A 24,414-nucleotide genomic window follows, 5' to 3' on the forward strand; every position below is an offset into this window, starting at 1 on the left:
CAATTAAATATTTATGTTGGTGAAACCATAAAAAGGTGAAAAGGCATTAATGAAGTTACATAAAAATGAAAAACAAGCAGGTGTAGAGTTTATACATGAAATGCTTTACTTATTCTGTATTCAGACAATACAGTCGTCAGTATTTTTTTCCTTCATTAAGGCAAACGGCATAAACCCATCAAATCAAGCTCTGCCATCTCACATACATACTGCTCCAGTGTAAGCTGTAGGATAGTTAGGTGTATTATCGCAGATCTCGCTTAAGTAGCATGGGAAAAAAGAAACCTACTTCAAGGACAAACACACTGACCCACACAGAAATAAGCAAGAAACAACAAAAATATGGTTCAGTGAGCTGATTGTTCAGGCCAATTCCACAGTAGCCACTTAGTAATGTTTTCAGTCTAATCTGAAGGGCACTTCACAGATCTGCGCTCAAGCAGACAATAATGCTGCCTAACTGTAAACATGAATAAACATAAAAGAAAACATTTTAACACAACTATTTGTACTTTATTTTTAAAAAATGACCTAATTTGTCCACTCAGATCTTGGCCTTCGCCCTGTCAAAACACCTTGAAAATGTAAAAAAAAAAAAAAAAAAAAAACTGAAAAAAAACCCCCCACCATAAAACTAAAACCTGAGAAGATAAACAAAAGTGAAAAAAATCCAGCTGCCATAACAATGGCAATCTAAAGGGGTTTAACCCATCTTTAATATTTTCCAATCTTGCCACATGTTAGTAATTAGATTCTACAACAAAACTAAGATGTTAGAAAACTCAAACATCCATCGTACCTTTAAGTTACATACCAGTAATACATTTTTCAGATTTAAAATAAAAAAACAAAAAAATCCAGTTTTACAGGATATTTTCCATTATAAGCTGTTTTTTTTGTATAATTGTTGGTTTTAAATTGTTTCTAAGGAAATAACAGACAGACTAACATGCAAGTAACATTTACATAACAGTGGGACGGGTGACATTTGCTGAGTGGAGAGTAGATGGAAATCAAGAAGATAGGAGTATTGAATTATTACATATCGCAATGCTCTTGGGGGGAAAAAGGTGAGTCAGCACATGCAGCAAAAGGGGGAAGGCTTTCATTCTTTTCATTCACCGACCAGGATATGTCTTAAACGATGCGTGAGACTCTTATGTGCAACAGACCCACCAATGGTTTTTCATCATGTGAGTCTGTACACTGTGATGATGTGTGAAGAGATGATGTTATGCATGTATGTGCCCGTTATAAGGGGACATGACTGAACAAGTAGGAAACCGATTCTCCATTATGCGTTCGCCTAATCGCTTCAGCCAGGATCATAGAAATGTCGATCACCTGGAGAGGAAGAGAAAAAAAAAAGTTGGTCATAATGCTCAGAGTGAAGAAGAAGAAGGACAAAAACAACTCTATAAAACAACCAAACTAGATATAATATTACAGAAGTTAATACCAGATTACACTACTGTTTAATTTTTTTTAGCAAGGATGTATTAAATAGCTCAAAATCTTGTTTTCACAAAAAATATTAAGCGTTTATACTATGCATTTATATTAAATATTAAGCATACAACTTTAATATATAGTAATAAGCATTCATCTATAGAATAAAAAAAAAAAGAAATACATTTTTTTTTTTTTTTAAATCCCAAGCACCAAATAGGCATATTAAAATAATTTCTAAAGGATCATGTGACACTGAAGATTGGCATAGTGATGCTGAAAATTGTAATATTTCACAATATTCCTGTATTTACAGTAATTTTAATCAAGTAAAAATCTAGCCTTGGCTAACTTTTAAACATTCATTAAAAAATTTGCATATAAGCAATGATTTCACATTCACAAGCTTGAGATTTGATTCTGACTGTGAAATGCATATAATACAATTATTGCATAATCATATGATTATGTAGTGTATATTACATAACTCTGTGACTTGATAATTTTTGTTATTATTATTTAAAAAAATAAAATAAATAAATACTAAAAACAAAGATGAAAAAAGATCTTTAAAAAAAACAAGATTGATTGTGATTGTAATTTCCACTCGTGATATTTGGAAATTATTACCCAGCCCTAACCATAACAGCTTTTTTAGATATGATAAATGTCTGTGCCTGAATCTTGTTGCAGTGTTTGATTTTGTCCTCCTGTGGAATTGTGTTGGTGACCACGACGGCCTCAAAGTTGGCATTGTTAATCCGAGAAATGGCAGGCCCAGAGAAGATACCATGAGTCAAGATAGCGTAGACTTTAGTGGCTCCTGCAGACACCAGTCTGAGGACAGAGACGCACACATGCAGTTAAAACACAGACAGGCCTGTATGGAGGCATGACAGATTACCAGGAGAATCATAACTAAGCATGTGTTTGAGCATGAAAGTGATCGTGCATCATGCGAGTCCTCACTTGTCAGCCGCGTGACATACTGTCCCACATGTGTCTGCCATGTCATCTACTAAAATTGCCACTCGGTCCTTCACATCCCCAACCAGCACCATACGATCCACCTCATTGGCCTTCTTCCGCTCCTTATGGATTAGGGCAAAGTCCACGTTCAGTCGGTCTGCGATGGATGTCACTCTGATAAAACGGACACACAATTCTTAGGTAACATTCTGTAAAACAGTGGCAACTGGATGCATTCAGACTTCTCAGAAGTGCTGCATATAGACATCACAGATAGGTCACATGCCCAAAAGTTACATTAAAAACAAGTACAAACTCCAGTCACAGTATGTGTAAGCTCACTCACTCACTTGAGTGCTTTAAATTGTTACTAAAGGGGGCGCTGCAGTCAGTCAATTTCTCCAGAAACAAATCACATGATGTAATCAGCATGATTAAATTAGCCAAGCTTTAAAAGGCTTCAAACTGATTTTAAAAAATGCCCACCGCTATAATATACAGCTAAAGGATTAGGCCAAGCCATCCACTGTTAGCAGGGAGTCACACACTCACACATAAACCACACCAAAAAAAAACAAAAAAACTGACATTTCCTTACCCTCCACACCTAAAAGAGTAAAACACACTCATGTCCATCGTCTTCAAGAGCCTGATTAAACATTATGAACTACAATTCTCCAGGTTTAACAACCTGAAAGAGTTATGTTGCTTTAAATCAAATGATTTACAATCCAATACTCAAAAAGATGACAAAATACATTCAAAATAAATAAATGACAAGGGTGACATGAAAACAAGGAAAGACATTAATGGGTCTCATTCACTAATGATTGTGTAAATTATTCACATTTATACTCAACGGTCCGAATTTAGACCACGTGCATAAAGACACTAATTTGTTCTTAACCTCATTGGAATGTTAATGAATTTGGATTATCCTAAATTCGCAACCTCTCGCTCAAGGTTAGCAATTTGTGTAAAACACACCCCAAACCATTTCCATACATGGTGTTTCCACACAGCTTCTGGTCACTCAGCGAACATGAAAAAATTAAGTCACTTTTTCCTCTCTCAAAATGAGAAAATAAAGTGACCATATAAATAAATACTTTAAATTAGCGTTTTTTATCAGGCTCCTGTGTTCAGTAATTTCCCTTTAAATGGTAATGAAAAGGTTATTAGTCAGTTATTAAAATGTCTTATTTAAAAAAATGTCACTGATAAGAAAACATAAAAGTGCTAAATTTAGATGAAAAAAAAGTCAGATGGACTTAGAGGTTTTTGCATCTTAAGTATTCATTTTCATTCACTTACAACTTAACTGACTATGTATACAAGTACATTTGCCAAGATGGGCATTTTGACATAATTTTGACTCCGATTTCTGTCCGCGTGCTTCCAAGTAATAAATTAGATTCCCTTTCATGTCTCCTTTCTGTGTAATAGGGGCTACAGTTTCATATACTTGTTATGTACTTGCCATTATTTAAATAATCGGTTAGTTGGCCGATAATTTTTTTGATTAAATCTGATAAAAAGCCCATTTTTCATTTTATTGACAAAACACACTGTTCCAAATTCTGTTTAATGCCCATCAGCTGAGCGCTATGAAAATATACATAGTGAATATTTCTACCATTACAAAAATGGTTTTACATGAAATAAAACAAACAAAAATAATACACAAATTAACCATAGTTTTGCTTCAAATCCATAGCGCTCGTTCAGTGAACATAGACTGTCAGGACGAGCTTTCATGCTAAATGGAAATAGTCGTGTGAATTAGTAGCATTTAGAGATGAGGATATAATCTGTTCTCTATATCGATCAGTGGATATCCTGTAAATTGAACTTTTTGCACTGAGGATGCAGACGCATACACATCTGTCAAAGAGCATGACAGGGTATGTTAAACGCTAATGCATTCGCTTGAAGCTTAAAATATCTGTTTTGGACACTTGGATCATGTACCTTTCCTGCATCAGCTCAATCCCGTTTTCCCTCAGCTATTTCTAGATACACATTTTGTCCATAGAAATGCATTATTTAGTGCTGTAATTTGGCTCGACTGGTGGAAGCCATCGGCCGTAAAAAATTACTTGTGGAAGCTTACCGTGCACAGAGGGCAGACCAGACTAATCAATAATGAGAATCGATATCAATGATTTTTTTATCGATTATATAGACTAGTTGTTGCAGCCCTAAATCACTCAGTCAGTGTTTTAATCGGTGGAAAGACGCCAATAAAACAGCTTGTAAATGTCACACAGCCTTTACCTCATTAGTCATTCAGTGTCCACAGCTGTTAGTTCACTAGAGAAATAAACTCTTTCACTAAATATATGCACTATATTAGCCTATATATTCATAACATGCTACTTAACCTGCTAGTGATGTCGTATTCACTGTGAAGGCTATACATTATTTCAACCACACAATGGATAATAAAATTAATGTAAAAACTGCCTTATGTGAAGTTTACATGTTTGCATACAATGTTATTTAAGTTGATTATTATATCTAAAATAAATAGCAACTGAATTTAGGCTAATAGTTTGGGCTCTGTTGTTTACCTTTAATAATTATAGTAATGTGCAAGTAAGGGCTCCCTATATAGTTTACAGCATTATCTTTAAGAAACTTTTAATTATTATTTAATTATTTAAGGAAAGACACAATTTGTTCAGTAAACAACTGTTTAATAAAAACAAATTTTATATTTAGTTCTCTCCCCTGCTGTACCCGTATCGAACCATGACTTCAAAACCGAGGTAAGTACCGAACTGTCATATATACTTTAGTACGATAGCTGATGAATCATGATTTGTTTGTGAAAACCTTTGTACGCAGGTATCAATAATGTTTGCGTACACGTGGGTTACTGAACGAGACCCAATGTTTTTGAGAGACAGACAGGAGTAGAACGAGAAAACACACCTCTTGGCTCCCCCGGCATCAGGAGAAACAATGGTGCAATTCTTCCATTCATTGATGTTTTCTTTGATCCATTTGAGGACTGCTGGCTCAGCATACAAGTTATCAACTGGGATGTCAAAGAACCCCTAACAATATACACACACACACACAAAAATAACAACACACAGGCTTAGAATCATACCTCTAGCAAAAACGAAGTCTTACTACTATAAAAAGCAGTAGAAATGTAATGCACACCCAGTTTTCTGTGTGCCTGACTGTCACTGATCTCTGTTCATGAGAGATAAGGGTTGATTTCGAGTGTGTGTAAGGAGGGAAGGCGTTTCACTGTGTGTACCTGAATTTGAGATGCATGTAGGTCCATAGTTATGATGTGGTCTGCTCCGGCTACAGACAGCATGTTGGCGACCAGCTTGGCTGAGATTGGAGCCCGACTCTACCAGAAAAAAAATTCTCACTCGAAAACATACACTCATAAACGGTCATCATCACGACCACTAACTATAGGGGAAGAGCAAGCATAACCAGACATGCCTTGTAAGTTGCCAAGAGGCCAGAAAAGAAGAAAACAAGAAGCACACACTGACATCACAGAAGAAAGACTTACAGAAAGAAGCCCACATGGATCCACCAACAGTGATGTGATTAATGTATGGTTAACCGTGTGTACGTGTTAATAAGCAAGCTGTTCCTCTCACCCCCACCTTGTCCTTCTTGTCCTGCCGAGCGTAGGGGAAGCAAGGAATGACCGCGGTGACTCTGGACGCTGAGGCAATCTTACAGGCATTGATCATGATCAACAGCTCCATAAGATTGTCATTTATTTCACCACAACCGCTTTGCACAATATAGACATCTTCTCCACGCACACTCTCTCCTATCTCGACACTGCACAAAAAATCCACACACAGACAAGGCTGAGTTTCAGTCACTAAAGATAGTGCACAATAAATCTATATTTGCCTGCCTGATTAAAGGGGGGTATCTGATATGAGCTGATATTTAATATGGTCTTCTTTGGGGAACAGACTGTTAACCATTAAACAAGCAAATTGAAGCTTTTGCGCCAAGAACCTGGCTACATTTATCACATGTCAGGAGCAGATAACGTGTGAGAGACGCATTTTATCTTCTAGGGTCACAAGCCTTCCACTCATCTTGAGCTTAATGTCAATTATATAAACACAGAAAGCAGAGCCAACATGATGTGTCAAGATATCATCATGTCAAGATACTTTGTTGTGTACCTGCTTATTTTGTTTAAATACGTCTGTGTGGTAGTATTACAACTACTGATAATAAATTAATTATTAATAATAACAATTAGGCTGCAGTTCAAAAAGGGCACATTTAATAACGGTGTGCCTCCTCACGTGGCAGAGGATGCTAGGCAGGACGTTTAAAATTAGCATTAGCGGCCCCTGTGTCACATGCTTAATGCAGGTGCATGCTGGGTAACCGAGTCTGTTGCCTGTTTGAGGCGCATCGCGCCAGACGGCATTTTCCATTTAAAAAACTACAAACTAAAAAAAACATATGGCTACCATGTGTTTACAATTTCGTTTACCCTAGCCAAAACATTCTGGGAAAGCATAGTTTCAGTATCAATTCTCATTGTAAATAACTCACCAGGTTTCCTGATTGCTGAATTTTTTGGTGACCACTTTCCCCAGCTCGAGTCCCAACCGGTCCGCGATCTTCTGCGACAGATCCGGATGCGAACTGCCGCTGAAAATCTTTATATTTGGCATTTTGGGCTGATCCGTGGTGCCTATAATGTCGGATGCTGTACAGTGTTTTTTACAAAACACTGTAAGTTAAAATGATCTCTTTTGAATCAATGTTAACCTCAATAGAGTGAGTGCAGAAGGCCTTGGTACCGGTTATCTCTGATTCGGGTTTGTCCGCGCAGCAAATGCACTATGAGCTCTCGTGTAGCCCCGCCCCTTCAAGGTAAACACACCCATAAACTGTGGCACGCATCTGCGATATGATTGGATACGTTTCCGGGGGCTTAGATGACTGGCAGTTAGTTAGACAGATACGCGCAACGCACGTTCATGATGTCCCAGTTTACAGTTTAAGCGTGATATAACATAGCCTGACGGCATTATATAAAGCTAATCAAATTATATACAGTTAGAAACCAGCTAATAGATGGAAAAATCGATAGACCTAATAGAAAAGGCTTGTGTCATCACCAGACTCTTATTAAAACTCTCATGTGGTATGCAGATGGGATATAAACAAACATTTGCAATGACCTCATTATGCTTCATAGAACATGCATTATAAATTAGTTTCCAGTGCTGCTGTTCTACTTTTTAAGTTCTGTGATTTATTGCGATATTGGAAAAACGTTATAGTTAATAGCGCACTCTTGTGGTAGAGTTTCAGCAGTGTGCTCCTTGAACTGCTGTTGTAGGCTAGTTTGTAAGACTAGAAATTAACACACACACACACACACACAATCCTGCCATCAAAGCTGATTTACAGTGAGGTAAAGGGATTTAGTACCAGATGAGCACAAACTAACTACAAAATGGCTACATTAGGGCCCAGTTTCACAGGTAGGGCTTAGCCTAAACCAGTATTAGACCTTAGTTCAATTAGGACATTTAATAAGCTTTTATAAAAGTGTCATATTTTAATTTATGTCAGTGCAAGTTTCTTTCAACTAAAACAGCTCAATCGTGCAGACTAGCTTTGAAACCGGGCAAATGTTGTTAAACCATGATATTACTCTTAAATAAAAATAAGACACAACCGAAACAAGTGATCAAAAGCTCTTTTTAATTAATATTTATTCCATAAACATGATTACAAAACTCAGCAAGTTACCAATATTACATTTGTCACCATACAGGCTTGATCACAAATATTTCAACTTTTGTGACAGATACAACAAAAACAAAATACTAGAATAATTTACATGAAAATCTATAAAACAGCAATGAGATCACAAATTAGTGTTATTGTTCCACTGTCTGTTTTCATGGTTTCTTTTTTAATCTTTAAATAATATATGTTTTTTTACTAGAGCACAACACTCTTACAACAAGATTGGTCCAATTACAAAAACTCTCAACAAAGAGTCACAGCTTGCTCTCCTTCTCTCTCCTTTACAATAGTTTTTTATTTATTTTTATAATATTTTCAATTTTTGGTTTTAAAACAAACAAACAAAAAACAAATAAGAGAGAGAGAAAGAAAAAGAAAGAAAGAAAACATGGCAATTAGCAACCTTTTCACTTGCTGAAAAGGGAAAAGAACAAAGCCACAGTAAGAACGACCTCACATCACTTTCTAAGAAAAATATACACTTAGAAAATATGTTACAAATTGGCACAATGAAAAATATACAGGTCATCATTTTTTTCCTACATCAAGTTCATTGAGAATCCACCTGGTGAAGACAGACCAGGCAGTAGAAACAGTTTATTTTTTTCCTTGATGATGAGAAAAGGCAAAAGTAATGTAGTGTCAAATAAATCATGACAAAAAATAAAAATAAAAATACTTCCAACTTGACAATATAATACATTCATAAATAGGGCACAAATAAGTTTTTGATATGCCTGTTTTTAACGTTACATGATGCACTTATAGGGGAATAACACTGTTAAAGATTTTTTTAAAAATATGAACAGTTAGTGCAGGGGATGTGTGCTATAAAGTTTTCACTGGTGTAAAACTCTGTTCTCAAAATATGAACAAGAGCACCCTGCACTGGCATCACAGATGTTCTGCAGGTTTAGCAACAATAGGGCTATGTAAAAACAGTACAGCAGGGGGCCCCACTGAGAACAGCTTGAGTTTGTATGGCGAGATGAGATGCTGAGGGAATGAGATGTAAATTCAGTTGGGTTTCCTGAGCCAACTGACCTGAACCAACTGCGTTACATCTCCATTCACTCAGCATGGGGGAAAAAATGGACAGCAAACTTAAACTTTCACCGGCTAATATTTCCTGGCTTTTTGCTTGGTGTGGCTGATTTGGCTAGGATGGCCCGAATTAGTTCACCCTAAAATCAAGAAGTTTTCAGAGGAGCTCACTTCTGAATCACACCACCAGCAGTGGAATGTCACTCATCATCTGCACCTGTGTTCATCAACATTTTCTCCAATAATTTAACCTCAATTCATTCACAACAATGTGAACAGCATTTGCACAAATACCCATTGAATAGGAGGAACAGTTCACAAACTAATCCAATGCAGTGAACAACTTAAAAGTGTTTCACACTCTGTCAAAATATCTCTTTTCAAATAGATATTCACAAAAGAGGGGATCCAGGGAGTTGTACAATCCTGCAGCAATGTAGTAAACAGTATGGGGGGGGGGGGGTACCAAGTTGGCTTCTTTCCCTCTTTTTATAACACAACAAATAACATTCCAACAGCAATTGAAAAACGATGGTTTTGAGATCAGGTAAGAAAAACAGGCGAGTCAGAGAAAGTAATAATACAGGGGATCAGCATTCACGGCACATATTCATATCATGTTTTTAAATGCATGCACATCACTAGCAACAAATTAGAAAAACTTTCAAAAAAATATTTGGTCCTGCTCTTAACTGATTTTAAGGGTGTAAAATTCATTAGAGGTAAAGAGAAAAATGTATATTGAAATCTAAATTAGAAAATTTAGGGTAAGTAAACATGTTTGAATGCATTATATGTCTTGTTATGAGAAGGAATGATAATTTTCTTACCTTGTTATACACGAACAATGATCTTTTACCACCAAGAAATAAATCAGAATAAAAGGCAACCAATGAATTTCTCTGCCATTATAGCACTTCGGCTCTTGTCATGCATCTCTCACATCATGCCTCTAATCTGGAACTTGCCACAAGAGTAAAACAGAAAATAAACCAACATTTTTCTTTTGATTGTTGAGATGACTCCTCGCTGTTTGTACAGATGCGATGCAACAGGAGTGAATCTCAGATTAACAACTCCCCCACCCCATCCCAAGCTCACACACACACTCTCCAATCACTGCCACATTATAAAACAGCAAATATTTATGTAGATAAAAATGTCTGTACATTTAATTGTTCATAGTTTGGCACATTAATTTTAAACATGTTTGATATAATCTTGTTTTGTAAATAGTGCATATGTTTGTGTACAACAGCATTTTGATACTGGCAGGAGGAGATTCACTGGAGAACAGATGAATGAACCCCCTTTTCACAAGTTATAAACAAACGACAATAATGGAAAAAAAAATCTCTTGATATTTCAGAACATCTTGGTGAAGATGCTTTCTTTTAGCTTGTCAAAGCCCAGTGTTCTGAGGGGTTGGCACAGAAACGAGGGAGAAACGATTCTTAGCACAGAATACTACACATGACCTTTGACCCCTGAACAGAAGGCAACCATTTGCTGAGAGACAGAGCAGGGCGCTGGGCTCGGTTTAAACCATGGTGCTGTGACACCGATTTAACACATACAGTGTTATAGCTGCAACGGAAAACAAAAAGACAAAAAATGTATATTTAGATAAACACCATACTAAAAGAGAATCCTAAGACTTTCAAGGCATTTTTCTTCTTGGAAAGAAACAAAATCAAATAAAAACAACTGAATTTTGTCAGATAAAAATGCAACAAAGCAGCAATGGTGAGTAGGGTGCAGCCATGACAGTGAGACTTCAGTCAGTCTAGTAGGTAGTTTAGCAGGGCTGACATGCAGGATGTGCCTGCCTTCCAGTGGGCTAGGCAAAGGATTGTGGGTAAAGTCGGTGCCATGCAGCTCTGAAATGTGGAAAGGATTTGAGGAGGATTTGGCAGGGTGCGAGGGAAGGGAACGGAGAAAGAGAAGGGGCACATTGCAGAGAGAAAATATTACCTCCGTTTCTCTACCAAAGCGGTCAATGCTACTCCTTTAATGTCCCTTTTGCCCGCTAAGAGTTCCTCACGGGCAAACTTAGCACTGCTTTTGTGACGGTACATTTTTTTGTGGGCTGGGCGGTGTGGAAGTGGGAGGCAGTCTAATCCAAGGGTAGGAAAGAAGCCTGGTGGGAGAAGTTTAGGCAGTGCTTTACCACCACGCCCAGCCCCTTTCTTCCCTCGACCTCCGCTCGAAGAACCACCCCGCTTTTTAAGGTCAGCAGCACTACCTAGAATCTTCAGTGTCTGGCTCTGGAGGGCATGTTGACCTGGTGACAGGCAAGGACCCCAAAGAGGTTCCACAGAGGCCCTCATAAAACGCTGTACCTCAGCCATGCCGGACACTATATTGGACAGGATGTTTGATGGTTCCTGGAATTCTCGTTGGTCATCGTTTGACAGTCCCCCGGTAAGAGGCCACTCCCCCTGAGCTCCAATCAAGCCAAGCGATGGGGTGGGGGATGAAGCGCAACTTCCTGACCCTCCGGCACATTTCGCTGCTTTGCCCTCTAGCAAGGCTTTGATCTTCTTAACAGAACGAGAACCCTGACGTGGGAGCTTTACTTTCTCTCCTTTTACTGTTTTTGGAGTTTTAGTCTTTTTCGTGCCTTGTCCATTTTTCCCACCCTTTTTCGTTGAACCTTTGTGATCCCTTAGCCCTACATTTTCCTCCTCTGTGTTGAAAGACTGTATCTGAAGGAGGTGTGGGTTTCCATTTTCATTTAGTTGTGGGACAACTCCACAGTTCCATTGTACATTTGCCTCTGCTGCCTCAGAGAACTCTCCAACTTTACCACAATTCCCAAGCAGCTGTGGGGAAGAGTTAGGTGTGTCTGGTGGGGACATCTCAGATAGCGATGAATGACGGAACTTGTCAGGGGTAAAGTTGGAGATATCCAGAAGATCAGTGGACTCTCGAAGTGGAGCAACCTCCTCTAGACTTTGCTGCAGGATAAGCCGTGGACTGCAATGGGGCAAGAAACCATCGTTGATCTCGCTGATCTCTTCTTCCCTCTCTCTTTCTCCCTCTCTTAGGCTCAGCGAGCTGTAGTTGCTAGATGTGGCAGAAAGTGACCCTAGGGAATTAAAGCTAACCAGTCTCCCTACACCACTGTCACTCCGAGACCCGGCCGGACTCAAGCCATAATCTGCTTCAGGTTGGGACTCTTCATATGACACCCTGCACCCCGATAGAGAAACTTGCCCATACCCTGCAACATTTGTGCCATCCCCTGCTAACACAGGCAATTGTGTGGGAAAGCCTGAAGGCATCATAGGCGACTGGGTTGGGATGTCCGGGGAGAAGGGCAGCTGTTCAGCAGATGGTTGAGATGGCCATGAAATGGGCTGGTTTGGTTCAGTAAGGTTTGGCTCAGAATAATGTGTGTGGTGGGGCCCATGGTTCATAGGTGAAGGAGAGTGGGGCAGCTCTGATTCAGAGGGAGGAGAGAGAACACAGCTCTGGACTGGCTGAAGGGTGGGATTCTGAAGCCCTGGATGGAAATAGGTGATATTAGCAGTGCTTGATGACTCAGAGGCTTCAAGAAGTGTCTGCAGGTATCCCCCTGGGAGAAGTTCAGCATTTCCATTAGTCCCTGGGGCTGTTGGGGTCAAAGTGCATTTTTCATGGTCATTACTGGAGGCTTCATTTGTGACATTGCCATCCAAAGAGTTACTAAGGTTTTCTGGTAAACATGGGCTGCACTGCTCAATCTCAGTGGCTTCAAGGACTTCCGGTGTCTCCGCCTCTTTTAACTTTTTCAACCTAAGTCTTGCTTCACTTTTGAACTTCTTTAGCTTCCCTGTTTTACCTGCTTTTCTTCTTTCTTCTCTCTCCTGTGTTCTGCTTTTAGCCCTGGCAGTGTATGTAATGGAGGTAATGCCTTCTTTTGGTTCCTCTGTGCTTTTCAGTGATTCAGTCTCCTCTGGCTGATTGATGCCAGGAACCACTATAGTTTGGCTGGGGAGGGAATTCTGTACTGCATGGATCTGCTGGATCCTGAGTCTGGCCAACCTGTGCTTGCGTTTGTGTGTAGTGCTTGGTGGTCTTTTGCAGCCATTGAGACGTTTGGTTGGATCTGCATCTGTCAATCTATTCTGTTCCTGTAGCTCCCTTTCTTTTTCCTGCCAGTATGCTTTTAACGGTGCAAGTCTCTCATAGCGTAGCAGAGCATTTGGACTCAAACAGACCATAGCAGGTGATGGGTCGATTCGTCCCAGTCGCACTCTCATGTGCCTCTGGCCTTTAAACCGATTAATAATTATGTATTTTATAATGACAGGTGGGTCCTTCCTATTTGACCGCCGCCTCTTCTTCGGGCACCAGTCATCATCACGCTCTTTTTTGAGCCCAGCGGGCTGTTTATCTCGCTTCTCTGCGTTTTTCTCACTTTCTATAGAGTCCACATCGTACAAGTAGTCTTCTCGGTAGGCCACCTTCCTCTTGGCTCGAAGGCGGTAGCTTAGCTGGCTGGAGGAGCTAGAGTTTTCTCTGGACAAACGGCCATGGCGGAGGGAGAGCGCATGGTCTGGGGAACCTGTGCAGGAGCTGTCATCACTGAATTCACCAGAATCTTCTGGAGAATTACTGAGGTCAAAAAGAAAGTTACTGTCTGGGCTAATATTGGGGGTCACATGATCCTCACCCTTAATCTCAATAGATTGGTCCATTTTCTCTTTTGGCCCCTCCTTTCTACTGCAAGGTAAACTGGGAAAGAATCCTAGCTGAGATTCATCCTGAAGGGCAGACTCACTTCTCTCCTGTACTCCATCCTGATAGGATTCGTAGCGTATCTTGAGTGAGCAGACATCAGTACTGAGTGCTGTCTCTTCCTCTTGAAACATGTAATTCTCCACATCTTCTTCACAGAACAGATTGACTGCAAGTTCACTGCGGGAACATAAGTCCAACAGCTCCATTCGGCTTTCACTTATGAGTGTCTCTAAACAACTCCAGTCCTGTGCCTCCTCTCCAAGACCTTCGTAAATGCTCCTGGATGCAGGATCCTCATCTGATTCACTCTCCTGCATCGACCTCCCTTCCTCAGCCCCCTCATTGGTTACAGCTGGATGGGTGGGGCCGCTGAGCAACTGGTCAGATAGAACCTGGTCACCATAGCGACCTGTGCTGGGGGCAGGACCAAGGCATTGCAAATTGATGCTGGCAAAGCCAAGTACGGACTCACAGGATTCCGGTTCTGTCTGATTTTTGGGGATCAGACAGCTAAGGCAATCTCCGCCCCTGGAGTCCATGTTAGAGAGGGATGACCTGTCACAGGTCTGTGGCACAGACCAAGGCGTCACAGGTTTGGAACAGGGCACAGAAGAGAGAGATGAAAGGGATGAAAGAGAGGAGAATGAAGAGAGAGAGGATAGAGAGGTGGTGTTGGAGACAGACCCATCATGCAGGTCAGCTGGGCTAAGAGGACCTTCAGAGGTCTGACTCTGGCCACAGAGTGAGGGCAGGGAAAGCACTGCAGGAGTGATGTCATCACAGCGCCTTAGATCATGTGACACATCTGCCAACGGGTCATGTGGTTCTAAAAAAAAAAAAAAGAAGGAAAAAAAAGTGAAATGCAAGTTTTCCTGAAAATGCAATGATATAAAGACAAATGTTACATATTTCATTGAAACTAATTTACGTAAAATGCTGCATTTTATATGTGCGTGGGAACTCCTACCATTTTCACTAGCATCTCTTGGGCAGGGGCTGTGATCTGCCCCTGAGAATCGAGACTCCTGTAGAACATCCATCAATCTGAACTGAATCTCTCTCTCACTAACATAATTACCACTGTTCAGCCTGTAGAAACACAAAAACACACAGTAAAGGCTATAGTGGAAGTCATGCAATCTTTAAAATCTATCAGCATTAAAGTCTTTAAAAAAAAAAAAAAAAAAAAAAAAAAAAAATCACACTTTGCAGAACTCTAGATTTCACTGATAAACCGGTTTTGGTATTTTGGTAAACAAAACATTTAAATAGACATTAACATGAACATTTCATTTTTTTGGGTGAACTATTCAAAGTTTATTAGCAGCTAAAATGATGAAGAATGAGTGTTGTTTATTTAGGGGAACGTTAGCTGAAGGTCCAGAAAAATACATCAGTATTTCAATGTTCAAAACTTAAAATCAGTTTATTTTCCCACAATTGAAAGAGAATGTATTTATTTATCATGCCAACTATAAGTAACAAAGCAGCCTTCTCTCTCTAGTACTTATTTGTGTTTCTGTCTCTCACTCTTAGTCTCAAGTATTACAGTAAGTTGTTTTGTTTTACATCATTCTGTCCTCTGATTGCCCTTCACTGTGAAGTACAACTCTCGAGGATGTGAAAGAAATTAAAGAGCTTTATGACAGCAGAGAAAGAGAAAAGAAAGAGTGCTCTCTCTTGCCTCAGGCTGTGAGTGCATGTGTCAGAATAGCGTGCCATATATGCAAGTAAAAAGACATGCAGCTTTTTATTTAAAAAATTAAATAAATAAACATGACAACACTGCATATGCTTTGGGGAGAAATGCTGATCTCTAGTACACTGTCTGATGTGTTCCCACGAGGTAAATTTACATAAGTATTCAAAACTGACCTATGGAAGATTTATGAATTGCACAAGAGTTTTGAAACTGTTGAGTGGGCATTATGTGTATTTTTAGTGGTTTCTGCTCCAACTGTGTTATTTTTCTATATACACTTCAAATACAAATGTCATTTAAACTTCTTTTTTTTAAATTCCATATGAAATTGCAATGGGTAGGTACAGATGTTATTCAATCTCATGATTGTGATACATAGTTTTATTGTTCAAGAAACATAACAGTTAATTCAGAAATGCATTTACCAAATGTCATTTAAACATGCTTCTGATCATAAAGACGTCCAATATTTTAATAAACTGTTATAATAAACTGTTAACTATATAAATATACACTGGTCCATAAATATATACATTCTCTGGTTAACTTCAGAATATCATTCTGTGTTTAGACAACAGGCTTGTTTGACAGAATAAACACCCATTTCCAATGTTTACACCAAAACATTCCTCAGCGTGTACTGTTTTCCTTATCTGGAAATGGCTACTGTATATAATGATCTAGGATTTGCTCCTTTCAAACCAGTGCCAGTATGAGAAAAAGCCCAGGGCTGTTCTGAGATCAGTATGGCAGGGCTTGTTCGTTCCAGCTTTGCAGACAGAGAACAGGGCAGTGGCACTGTCTGCAAACTGCTTTTATTAAAAACGAAATTAATATTTATTCAGCTTCAACATCCACCCAAGAGACAGACAATGGAATTACGTGTGTGTGTGTGAGAGAGAGAGAGAGAGAGAGAGAGAGAGAGAGAGAGAGAGAGAGAGAGAGAGAGAGAGAGAGAGAGAGAGAGAGAGAGAGAGAGAGAGAGAGAGAGAGAGAGAGAGAGAGAGAGAGAGAGAGAGAGAGAGAGATTTTTCAGAGATCAATAGATCTGCTGCAATCTGTCCTTTGTCAGTCTGTCTGACAGGTAACCAAAATATCAACCATCCATCCATGTCTGTCAATGAAAGCATTACCACACCGATTGCCCGCCTACCTAAACTCAAGGTAGGTTTAAACACTGTGTGGAAAACAAACAGACCTATGAGTCAATTCTGATTGATTGTTTCATTGATTGATTGAGTGTGTTATTGATTTGGGTGGTTGTAGCTGTGCAAAAGACCTTCAGCTCTGGTGTAGCCGTACGTGTGCAGTGCAGCTTGACAGCATCAAAGAAACTTCCATAACAGCTTCCCAGGACAGGTATCCGGTGACCGACGGGTCCTCCATACTCTAAACATAATTATATCAAGAGCCTGAAAGATGAGCACGCTTTCAACATCTCGGATAACCAAGAGAATTTACATTATTCAGAGAGACGTAACAGGTTTGAGTCCACCCTTAATTATTGAAGGCCTGGTGCGCTATGATACGCGCTCTGCTATTCTGCATCTCCCATCGCCAAATGCCGCATCGGTCGCAGGCGCTGAGCCGCGAGCACCGACCGCAAGCAAAACGCGGGGAAAATGAAAATGCGTAAAACGGCACATACGGAATATCGCCACATGCCATTGCTCGTGTTATTGCTGTCTGTGAACGAGTGCGTATGTAGCTGTGGCCTTGGCTTAGGGGGGATGGTGTGTACGAGCGAAAGAGAGAGCGTGTGTGTGCGTGTGTGCGTGCGTGCGTGCGTGTGTGTGTGTGTGTGTGTGTGCCTGTTTGCCTCACGTAGCACCAATGCTTTCTGTCCCCTCAAACGATGGCCTGCGACTCATAGCTTTCGCAGGACACTGAGCCATTCGTCCTCCTCTTCTCCCTCACACACACACACACACACACACACACACACACACACACACACTTGTGCAATATGGACGCATCATGACAGCTGACACTCGCTCCACCATTTCTCCCCATTGCAGCGTTTGACGCGCGTCACACTGGCCCACTCACCGCATCACACACATAAACACGCACAGCTCACATACTCACCTCCCGTTACACCCGGGCCGCACGTCCCGCCCGCTCTTAAGACTCCGGTTGATCGCTCGGCGTGTGGAATGCTGTCATATGTTGTTGATTTTTTTTGTTTGTTTTTTTGTTACCCACTTCAATGCAGTGGTCTCACCATGTTTCCCCTCTCTCGCGAGCCCGGACTGCCTCCCCGGTAGCAGCAGGTGGACGCGCCTCTCGCGCCTCGGAGCCCCTACCACTCCATTTTATTCCCTCGCGCTCCAGGGTTTCCAGGAAACAAACAAAGGTCTGCAGCAGCCCCTGCTCCTCGCCGCATGCTCCCTCTCTCCCGTTCCGTTCTTCCCTTAGAGTCGCTTTTGTTTTTGCCGTATGTGCGTGTGTGACGGAGACGGGGGTGTGCGTGCGTGTGTATGTGTTTTTCCCAGCTGTACCCCGTCCGTCCCTGACAACGACGGCGCGCTCGTGCGCTGCTGCTCCCCCTCTTTTGAGACCTGCCATAAAGAGCGCGCCCCCATATTTTGCACGGCGGCGCGCTATGGAATCGGGAGCGCGCGGCACTGCTGAACAGGTGCAGAGGCGCACGCATGCGCACTGATGCTTCACAAGCTCCAAGCACCAACAGGGTCTGCAGATTTAAGTTTATTTCCCACAGACAAGCTGGTATTATACATACGCACTTAGTTTAAATAAATGAATACCAGTAAGGAAATATGAAAGTCAATACCAGTAAGAAAATGTAGAAAAATCAATCCATCAATCCAAAATAAAAAATATTGGGAAATTAGTGAAATATTGAAATTAAAAATAATATTCATGTATGAAACTGGTAGGCTATTAGAAATGAATGAACAAATAAAAAGGGCTATCAGCGAGGACATTTGAAAGCAAAACATTTGAAAAATTCACCAAGTTGAAAATAAAAAATACCTTTTTTTAACGAAACTATAGCTGGTAGTATTACACATGTTCGATAAATAAATGTTAGCTATGGAATTTGAAAATTGAAAGTTGCCTACTGAGTAATTTGGGAGATGTCGAAAATAAAAATAATCTTCATTTACAAAAAAAGCACAATAAATATCAACGAATACATTTTAAAGCCAAAATGTTGAAAATATTGAAAATAAAAATCATCTTAATTTCTCATGTAAACTTGCAACAACACGAGATCTTGTATATGTGTTATATACATATATGTATATATGTAATACATTTATCATATATTTACTGGAATGTAGGCTACCATATGTTTGCTGCCTTGTAATACCATCTTTTCATGATATGTTTTTAATCTTTTAACCTATAATTACACTTGTTAAACCATGATGTATTAAAATCACCACATAAACAATTCACTGCTCATCACTTGGTTTTGCGTGAATGAGGGCCGCAGTGTCCCGCCCCTTACGTCAATGAAATTTAGATTGGCATGGTTTCTATCCAATACGGTGAACATGGGATATGACGTCAGGTTGTTTTTCCCGGGAGCGTGCGTCGTCTATCATGCGTCTCCTCCGCTCAGTTATAGCCATGGCGAGATAGTTTTTTACGGAAAACATCGTCCGTGGAATAGAAGAGTCATCATTTAAGTGGACCAGGTGGTTTCGTGTAGTGGTTTCTTCTTGTGGGTTTAGTCATATGGAAACGTATCTTATCGAAAAGATGCCGTGCCATAATCAGCAGCTGAATAACAGTGAAAGCCCCGAACACGCCGCGAAGCACGTCCGCTTCGCTCGGAGCAGCGCTGCCGCTGCTGAAACCTGTCAAGATGACACGGAACCGTGTGAAAACCAAACAATGAGCGACATCCATGGACAAATAGGACCTCAGCTGAAACTCTTGCCATTAAATGACCAAATACGAGAACTTCAGACTATCATTCGGGACAAGTGAGTCTCTAGTCCGCCTTTTAACCGGATTTGGATTGAGTGCACGTTGTCATTGCGTGTCCTGCTAGGCCATATCTGGATGTCATTGCATGTACACAAGAACATAAACATGTAACTTATCAGAATATAAAATGTCCTTGGAATAAACTAATGCAAATAACTAAATACAATGTCATCATGTATTATATATTTCTGGTTTGTCACCGAGACTTTTCCTGTCTCTTTCTTTTTCTGTCACCCAGAACTACCAGTAGAGGTGATTTTGTGTTCTGTGCTGATAGATTGGTAAGCTTCACCAAAAATGTTAAAGGATTGTGGTCTTGTGTTAAAATGCCAATGTATCCTACTAACGGTTTTAAAACAGCTGTTACTCTTGCAAATGAAAAGAAATGTTGCAATGTATGGTTGGTTGATTAGGTTTCACATTCCTTGATTGCTTTTTTTATATTTGACTTTATTATTAAAGAATCAACTTGAGAATCAAATATACAATTGTAAAGTCGACTATATTCTGTTTGGTTTGCTAACCCTTCAATTTGATTCTGGTTGTTTTGCTCTCAGATAAGATTAGTGGTGGAAGAGGGTCTCAATCAGCTTCCATACAGTGAATGCACTGTAACCACACCAACAGGTGAGCCTGTTACCATGGTGATTAAGCTTACTGTAATCTTTTGGCGTATGAACATGACATTGTTGCTATCAGCTGTTGAATTGTCCAAATCCAAAGTTTTGTTCTGTACTTCTTATGCAGGTCATAAATATGAGGGCGTGAAGTTTGAAAAGGGGAACTGTGGTGTTAGCATCATGAGAAGTGGTGAGTCTCTTTCTTTCACACAAATTCATACACACAGCCATGATGGATGGAGAAAAAAAACAGCCTTATTTAGCGTGCGTGAATTATATACTTCAAAACACGTGTTATTGTGAGCAGGTGAGGCCATGGAGCAAGGCCTAAGAGATTGCTGCAGATCAATCCGTATTGGGAAGATTCTGATCCAGAGTGATGAGGAGACACAAAAGGCCAAAGTTTACTATGCAAAATTTCCTCCTGACATCAGCAGACGGAAAGTTCTGCTCATGTACCCTATTCTCAGTAAGTAATTCACCTTATAATGGGCCTTTCACACCAACGCGGAATGTGCTGCGCTTGCCGCAGGGTTTAGCGTAGCATTTCAGATACAACGCGATATGCGTTTGGCTGGCCAGAGCAAAGTAGGCATCGTTTTTAAAACTTTTAGCTGGAGTTCTATTTCTATATTCGTTCAGGAGCAAATCTACCTCCGTGCTAAGAAGTGAGCGAGGAAGAATCGTCAGAAGAATGTCAAGGGTGCGCTCCGCTGCGCGTGCGCTTTGGTCGGCGCAGCAACAAACCATCCTTCGTGGCGCAAGCCATTGAAATGAATGGATTTCTTAGTGCAGCGGTGCCGTTGCCGCGTTTGGTGTGAAAGGCCCATAACAAGGCATTAAAGGAGTGGTTACCCCAAGATTTACTCGCCCTCACACCATCCTAAGTGTATATGACTTTTTATTCTTCTGAGGACCATAATCGGAGTTATATTAATAAATATCCTGATTCTTCCAAGCTTTATAATGGCAGTGATGGGTCCATAGAGTTTAAAGCTCAAAAAAGCATCCAATTGTCATAAACGTACTCCATACAGCTCTGAGGTGTTAATAAAGGCCACCTGAAGGGAAACAATGGGAAAACTTCTTTCTGTGTAAGTTTAATACGGAAAGCAGTCTGGCAGAAGCTGCCCGACACTGCCATTATAGCTTATATTTATTTATATAACTCTGAATGTTTTAATCGCAAATAGAAAGTCGTTTACACCTAGGATGGCTTGAGGGTGTGTATATCATGGGATAATTTTTATTTGAAAGTTAACTACTCCTTTAAAGGTGGCATGAATTGGCTTTTATTTTTTTATACTGTTGTCCGAGGTCAACTAATGACATTTGTGTTTTTTTTTCATTCAAAAACATCATAACTAATAAGTAATAGGCTATTTTCTACACTGGTTTTGAGGCTGTCTTCTGAACGCTGGGTTTTGATGGCCTGCCGTACTGGAGACTTGGAAGTAAACACCCACGGCTAGGATTGGAGAAGATTTGCATATTTAATGAGCTCAAGCTCCACTGTCATATCTATGCCCCTGTCAGTTCAGTTCACATGACGGAGAGATTGTTTTGAAAGCGGCAACTGCAATGATTCTCTCGACCACAGGGCTTGTAAACGTCTTTATCAAACAAACACAATTATTTATTTCTCATCCACTCGCGATATTATTTCTGTATTTACATGGCCCACACGATCGGTCCATATAAGCGCGAACACACACACATGCGCGCCCAGGACTACTATTAGGCCTACATATACAAAAGATGTTTTACTCACGTAAGTTTGTTGCACCATTCCTGTCAAATCCAATATAGAAGGCACAACATTGTTTCTGCAAAGCCAGCACTTGATGCTTGTTTACAAACGATTCCGGCATTCCGCAGTGAAATGAAGCACCACAAACGTTCTTCCCCATGTGAGCTGGAACTTCAATAAACATAAATGAAGTATCACACATTCCTAATATTAGGATCCGAATGAAGCTTATGCAGTGACTGTGTTCTTCCACAATATCTTGCTATCTTCTTCCACGTTTATTGCGGCTGGCTAGTGATCCGGTGTGTAAGAATGAAGCATAGAATCGTTTGCTGAGCCTGGTGTCTATAAAAGCTTTTCTTTGACTAAAAAGGAAGTTTTCAGCTCTGAAATTTACAGGATAATCTCATATTACCATTACCTTTTATAAATCAAAAGCTCAAGGGAAAGTTGATGTCTCAATTCATCACCTCTTTAAGCTGGCTGATTTTGTGCAATTTTTGCATGTTCTGCACTAATTTGAGGGGAATTCTGGATTTAAACATGGCCAAATATGGCATTTACTGAGTCAATTGATTGTTGTGTGTATGTGTTCAGGTACAGGCAACACTGTGATAGAAGCTGTGCGGGTGCTAAATGAACACGGCCTGCAGGCCAAACATATCATACTACTGAGTCTATTCTCCACTCCACATGGTAAGACACAAACACAGAGTGAACAGCGAAGACTTAATTTGTATTCTCATTTATGAATCCATATCATGAGTAATCTCTGTATTATTTTATCTATCTTCATAGTACATGTTAATAGCCCTCTTGGTAACAAATGGATAAGGAACATTTAGCTGTATATACAACTTAGCTGTACATTTGGAATATATTTGGGATATGTTTACACGAAAACAATGGATTAAAAACCGATAATCAAAATGATCCCCTTTTACATGGATCTACGAAAATGACTAAAAGGGATGTATGATGCATACCTGGTCAGTAGGTGGCGATTTCTTTGTCAGGAAACGCCCAGTTTTGGTTGAAGCTAATACGGAAGTAACTTAAACTGTAATTCATCGACTGGCCGCTAGGGGGACAGGCTCCAGAAGGGAGCAGAATCTCATGAGCCCCATGTTAAAATGCCCAACTTTATAGCAGAAAAAAAACATGTTTACAGCCTGGTACAAATTGTGGTTTTAGTCCATATGGCCAATTTGCCCTTCATGACAACGGTGAGGGGGGTGAATTTTTTAATAACTCATTTGTTGACATTATATAAAGCCTTAAATTTCTGCATAATTAAATGCGTGTCCACTTTGAGTGACAGGTGGATTGTTTGTCTGCTGTCTATTAGTCATCACGTCAGCCTCAGCTCCACCTCCCCTTTGCCCAATGTCAGTTAGGAGTTATTTATTAGCGTTGCTAAGATGGAAACGGCCAGCTCGTCTCAACTTTACGCTTCAAAACTGCTCTTCAGAATTCTATGGGTGACGTCACTGATACCATGACCATATTTTTTTACAGTGTATGCTTAATACACATGCACATGATGCACGTTTTCACAAATTCACGTTTTTGTTGTTTACATGGAAATGTTAAAGACATCATTTTCAAAAGCTTTCGTTTTCAGGCCCAAAAACTCCATTGTCGTGTAAAACACCAGCCAAAACACTTTTTTTTCGGTTGAAAATGGTGTCATGTAAACATACCACGTCATTTATAATAAATTTGATGTATAAATTATATTCGCTACTATTTTAAGGTTCTGAGTCAGTAGGATTAATTTGAAATGACTCCTATGCTCACCAAGGCTGCATATATTTGATCAAAAATAAATTAACTACAATATTGTGAAATATCATTAAAATTTAAAATAACTTTTCTATTTTAATGTATTTTTTTCTCAAATTTGTGTCACATGATCCTTAAGAAATCATTCTAATATGCTGATTTGGTGCTCAAGAAGTATGTAAGTCCATTTTTAAATAGTGCACACTGCACCTCCATAATGTTGTGTGTATGTGTGCAGGTGCACGGTCCATTGTTCAGGAGTTTCCTGACATCACTATACTGACAACTGAAGTTCACGCTGTCGCTCCAACACATTTTGGCCAGAGGTATTTCGGCACAGACTGACAAACCACCAATTGCGCACAAGTTGACTTGGATTCAGCTGAAGCCTGACCAGCCCACAGCAAGCGTCTTGAGTGTGAGATTGGTTGATCAGGGCTGGCCTCTGTATTTTTATTGGTTATGTATTTATCAATGTTTAATGTGATCTTGTCCTTATATATTATACCACCAGGATTAAAACAAACTGTGTTTCAGGCTGTTTTTGAACATTCTAGAATGATGCAAAAAGAAAATTACAAATAAAAATATTTTGTATTAAACAAATTGTCTTTATTTTTTCATAA

General features: G+C 39.9%; 3 protein-coding genes across 4 annotated transcripts; 1 reads left to right on the forward strand and 2 right to left on the reverse strand.

Annotated features, from left to right (window-relative positions):
- Window positions 1-83: 83 nt before the first annotated feature.
- Window positions 84-7,288, reverse strand: prps1a (phosphoribosyl pyrophosphate synthetase 1A). 2 transcript variants are annotated; one of them, XM_067439157.1, is made up of 7 exons: window positions 6,985-7,288; window positions 6,060-6,243; window positions 5,693-5,791; window positions 5,356-5,480; window positions 2,419-2,592; window positions 2,127-2,286; window positions 84-1,344 (listed from the first exon to the last, which is right to left on the reverse strand). In XM_067439157.1, exons 1-7 carry the CDS (start codon window positions 7,104-7,106, stop codon window positions 1,252-1,254), a joined length of 957 nt encoding a protein of 318 aa, XP_067295258.1. In that variant the 5' UTR covers window positions 7,107-7,288; the 3' UTR covers window positions 84-1,251. The 2 variants fall into 2 exon arrangements, with proteins under 2 accessions (XP_067295258.1, XP_067295256.1); XM_067439155.1 differs by having other exon boundaries at window positions 6,054-6,243.
- An 843-nt stretch (window positions 7,289-8,131) lies between these two features.
- On the reverse strand, window positions 8,132-18,290 carry nexmifa (neurite extension and migration factor a). Its single transcript, XM_067439158.1, has 3 exons — window positions 17,759-18,290; window positions 14,936-15,057; window positions 8,132-14,794 (listed from the first exon to the last, which is right to left on the reverse strand). Exons 2-3 carry the CDS (start codon window positions 15,006-15,008, stop codon window positions 11,211-11,213), a joined length of 3,657 nt encoding a protein of 1,218 aa, XP_067295259.1. The 5' UTR covers window positions 15,009-15,057; window positions 17,759-18,290; the 3' UTR covers window positions 8,132-11,210.
- A 913-nt stretch (window positions 18,291-19,203) lies between these two features.
- Window positions 19,204-24,336, forward strand: uprt (uracil phosphoribosyltransferase (FUR1) homolog (S. cerevisiae)). Its single transcript, XM_067439167.1, has 7 exons — window positions 19,204-19,629; window positions 19,872-19,914; window positions 20,191-20,260; window positions 20,381-20,443; window positions 20,561-20,722; window positions 22,601-22,699; window positions 24,027-24,336. The coding sequence occupies exons 1-7, from the start codon at window positions 19,379-19,381 to the stop codon at window positions 24,131-24,133; spliced, it is 795 nt and encodes a 264-aa protein (XP_067295268.1). The 5' UTR covers window positions 19,204-19,378; the 3' UTR covers window positions 24,134-24,336.
- The last annotated feature ends 78 nt before the right edge of the window (window positions 24,337-24,414 follow it).

This window comes from Pseudorasbora parva, chromosome 3 (genome assembly GCF_024679245.1).
Source record: "Pseudorasbora parva isolate DD20220531a chromosome 3, ASM2467924v1, whole genome shotgun sequence".
NCBI lineage: Eukaryota > Metazoa > Chordata > Actinopteri > Cypriniformes > Gobionidae > Pseudorasbora > Pseudorasbora parva.

Excerpts from the sequence above, each read along its gene's own strand:
- prps1a (XM_067439155.1), bottom strand. The coding sequence starts at position 7,106 with ATGCCAAATATAAAGATTTTCAGCGGCAGTTCGCATCCGGATCTGTCG. Across the intron at positions 5,792-6,053 it reads ACAAGAAGGACAAGGTGGGG|AGTCGGGCTCCAATCTCAGC; the intron begins GTGAGAGGAACA and ends TTTTTCTGGTAG. Across the intron at positions 2,287-2,418 it reads GTATGTCACGCGGCTGACAA|ACTGGTGTCTGCAGGAGCCA; the intron begins GTGAGGACTCGC and ends CTCTGTCCTCAG.
- uprt (XM_067439167.1), top strand. The coding sequence starts at position 19,379 with ATGGAAACGTATCTTATCGAAAAGATGCCGTGCCATAATCAGCAGCTG. Across the intron at positions 19,915-20,190 it reads TGTTCTGTGCTGATAGATTG|ATAAGATTAGTGGTGGAAGA; the intron begins GTAAGCTTCACC and ends TTTTGCTCTCAG. Across the intron at positions 20,261-20,380 it reads CACTGTAACCACACCAACAG|GTCATAAATATGAGGGCGTG; the intron begins GTGAGCCTGTTA and ends CTTCTTATGCAG.
- nexmifa (XM_067439158.1), bottom strand. The coding sequence starts at position 15,008 with ATGGATGTTCTACAGGAGTCTCGATTCTCAGGGGCAGATCACAGCCCC. Across the intron at positions 14,795-14,935 it reads AAGAGATGCTAGTGAAAATG|AACCACATGACCCGTTGGCA; the intron begins GTAGGAGTTCCC and ends TTTTTTTTTTAG.